This window comes from Tinamus guttatus, unplaced genomic scaffold (assembly GCF_059628265.1).
Source record: "Tinamus guttatus ecotype Peru unplaced genomic scaffold, ASM5962826v1 Tinamus_guttatus_pri_ptg000044l, whole genome shotgun sequence".
Taxonomy (NCBI): Eukaryota; Metazoa; Chordata; class Aves; order Tinamiformes; family Tinamidae; genus Tinamus; species Tinamus guttatus.
Genome location: NW_028288578.1, coordinates 645,799 through 649,084, shown reverse-complemented (window position 1 = coordinate 649,084; position 3,286 = coordinate 645,799). Strand labels below are relative to the sequence as shown.

General features: G+C 59.8%; 1 protein-coding gene across 1 annotated transcript; it reads right to left on the bottom strand.

Moving 5' to 3' along the window:
- Positions 1-1,723: 1,723 nt before the first annotated feature.
- FOXE3 (forkhead box E3) lies at positions 1,724-2,902 on the bottom strand. The gene has a single exon (XM_088536336.1). It carries the CDS (start codon positions 2,900-2,902, stop codon positions 1,724-1,726), a length of 1,179 nt encoding a protein of 392 aa, XP_088392462.1.
- Between the last annotated feature and the right edge of the window lie 384 nt (positions 2,903-3,286).

The following is a 3,286-nucleotide window of genomic DNA, read 5'->3' as shown; positions in this document are numbered from 1 at the left end:
TGACTGACACGAGTCCCGTTCTGTGAACTGTCCTTGTGAATAATTATTTTATGTGTTCCAGCATCCCCTCCCCAGCCCATCTATACAGATAGTACATTATATACACGAAAGGCATTTACAAACATTCATTACATATTGCATACAAGATATATTTCCATGGATATGGCTCTATCTCCTATAAAGAGGACAAGATACTTTTTTTTTTCTTTCAGTTGAAAAACAAATGAACAAAAAAGACTCCGCAGTTTGAGAATCAGAGAGAGCATCCGATGCAGACAGCAGGTCCCCATCTTAGGGAGGCTGAAAGCATGAAATATCTTTTCCCTGTCATGCACAGGAAAACCATTCTTGGTTTTTACATTGCACATGGAGCAAAAAGGCACAAGAAAGAGCTCCAAAGACGTGGGTGAAGGCACCCGCCGGCACATCCCTGCACGCACAGTGTTCAGGCACCGACAGCAGCCGGGGAATCAGATTTTGCACCAAAAGTCACCTGATGATATCAAACTCCTCCTTAAGAAGGAGGAAGGTGTCACAGTGACTATAGGGAAACCAGTCTGCTGCACAGGAAGCCCTTGAGTAAACGGAGAGAAATCTTACCCAGTCACTTCTACCTGGAGGATGTCTGAACAAACAAAATACTAAAGCAACAGTGGGGAATTCTGCCTTCAGATGTGGCTGGACAGTCTGGCTATATAGACCTATAACTAAAGATCACCAGAGTGGCTAGTGAGCAGGTTGGACTTTTAATCATTTTTTTTGTTTTGTTTTGTTTTGTTTTTCCTAGGAAGAAAAGCTATGACCACGTATTTCACCTGCAAGGACTTCTTCCTCTGAAGGAAGACACATGTCCCCCACTCTGCAGATAGAAATAGCCAAGTTCCAGCAGCAGAGCTGCATAGGGCAAATCTTGCAGGTCCCCACTGATGGAGAGCTTATTGCAACCGCTGCAGTAATTATTACTATCAGCTTTTAAAAGAAAAAGGAAAAAACAGTAAAATAGACAGCTTTAAAAAGTGTCCCAAGTGTCACTGGAGAAAGTAAGATGCTTGGTGGTAGTGTTAGAGCAGCAGCATGAGTCTGTCTCCACCAGGCACATAACTGGTCCTTTTCCTCTCTCTGAAGTCAGGCTGGGACGGGAAGAAGAGCAGCACTGAGCACACTGAAAGCAAAAGTTTATTAAAACAAAAAGTCCTTTCTAACAACGAAAGTTCTTTTTAAAGGTGGTAAAAAGAGTTGTTGGGTTTTCTCCTACAGGGAAGGAAAAGGTAAGCATCTTAAATATTTAAAGCCCAGGGAAATGGTTTAGTCTTTTGGAGTGCTATCTTTGTTTTTCTTTTTCTTTTTGTTGTTGTTGTTGGTTTTTTTTTTTTTTTTTTTGGTAGCTATCCTTCAGACTAGGGTTAAGGCACCAGGAGAAGTGAGGAGAAGCCCCGTTTGTGGGAGCCCTCCTGCTGCCAGCTCCTGGGCGCGATACCTTGCACCTACCTCCCGCAATCAAAGCCCAGGGCGCTGCTCTGCCTTGCCTGGCCATCCCAGCAAGGCCCTGGAGGGGCGAGGAGCCGGGGCAAGAAGAAATCGCGTTATCTCCAGTTCAGAAGCGGCTGGGAAGGAGCCGAGGTCACACAGGTCCCTCCTGCCCTCAGCCCAGGGTGGCTTTTTGCCCAGCAGCTGCATCCCCAAGGGTCCCCTCCATGTCAGAGCTCCACAAGAGCCGCTTCCATCACATGTAGCGCTCAAGGCCGGCGGGGAAGCCGGGCTGCCGCCCGTAGGCGTTGCCGGAGCCGAACTGGCCGAGCGGCGAGGCGGCGAGGCCCAGGAGCTGCTCTCCGTGCTCGGCGCAGGCCGCGGGCCGCATGGCCGGCAGGGCCAGTCTGCTGGGAGCCCCGTAGAGCTGCGGGCTGCCCGGCGAGTAGCCGCCCTGCGCCACGGGCAGCTGGGGCGGCGAGGCGGCGTACGGGTAGGCCAAGGTGTTGGCGCCCGCCCTGCTCAGAAGGCCAGGGCTCACGGGCTGCGCTTGGAAACACGGCGCCGCCTCCACGGAGCCCACGGAGCAGGCGGGCGCCAGCTCGGGCCCGGGCATAGGCAGCGCCGGGGGGCCCAGCTCGGCGGGCGGCGAGGGCTGCAGCTGCCCGCTGATGAGGCTGTCGATGCTGAACATGCGCGGGTGCTGCGAGGGCGCCGTGGGCGGTGCGCCGGCCGCGTACGGGTGGAAGACGGCACCCGAGAGCTGGGCGCTGTAGCCAGGAGAGCACAGGGTGTTGGGGTAGGGGCCGGCGGGCGCCACGGGGCGGCCCACGGGCGGCGGCGTGAAGGCGCTGGAGTTCTGCATGTAGCCGGGGTAGGTGGTGATGTCGGTGCGCTTGAAACGCTTGCGGCGGCGCAGGAAGCTCCCGTTGTCGAACATGTCCTCGGCGGCCGGGTCGAGCGTCCAGTAGTTGCCCTTGCCCGGGTGGCCGGGCTCGCGGGGGATCTTCACGAAGCAGTCGTTGAGCGTGAGGTTGTGGCGGATGCTGTTCTGCCACTTCTTGGGGTTCTCGCGGTAGAAGGGGAAGCGCTCCGTGATGAACTTGTAGATGCCGCCCAGCGTGAGCTTCCTCTCGGCCGCGTTGGCGATGGCCATGGCGATGAGGGCGATGTAGGAGTAGGGCGGCTTGCCCCGCTGCACCGGCCGCTTCCTCCGGCGGCCCCCGCCCGCGGGCAGCGGCTCCTCGGGCGGTGGCGGCGGCGGGGACGTCCCGGCGACCCCGCGCGGCTCCGGCTTCACCGGCAGCGCCTCCGCGGCGGGGGGCGAGCCCCGGGCCGGGCCGGGGGAGCCGGGGCTGGCGGGGGCGCCGGGGCCCGCTCCGCCCGCGGGCAGCGCGCACATGCCGCGCACGAAGGGGAAGCCGGGCGCGTTCATAGACGGCCTGCGCCTTCCTCCTCCTCCTCGGAGGTGGGGGGTGAGGGTGCCAGCGGGAGAAAGATCCCCCCCCCCGACGGGAGGGGGAAGGGGGGGGCAGGAAGGGGAAAAAGGGGGGTAGAAGTCACGGCAGCTCCCGGCGAAGGGGAGCTCGCCCCGGAGCTGCTCGGCAATATATAGGGCGCCCGGCCCCCCCGGGGGGCGTGCGGCGGCCCGGCCCACCCGCCGGCCGGGGCTCTCCCGGGGGCCGCGCCGGGGGTTGAGGCCCTCGGGGTGGGCGTCCCTGCTCCCCAGGGGGGCCCCCCCGGGCGCTCTTTGGGGGTCCAAGTTGCAGCCACCCCCCGCGAGGGGGCCCTTCCTCTGGGGGGGGGTCCCGGGGTGCGA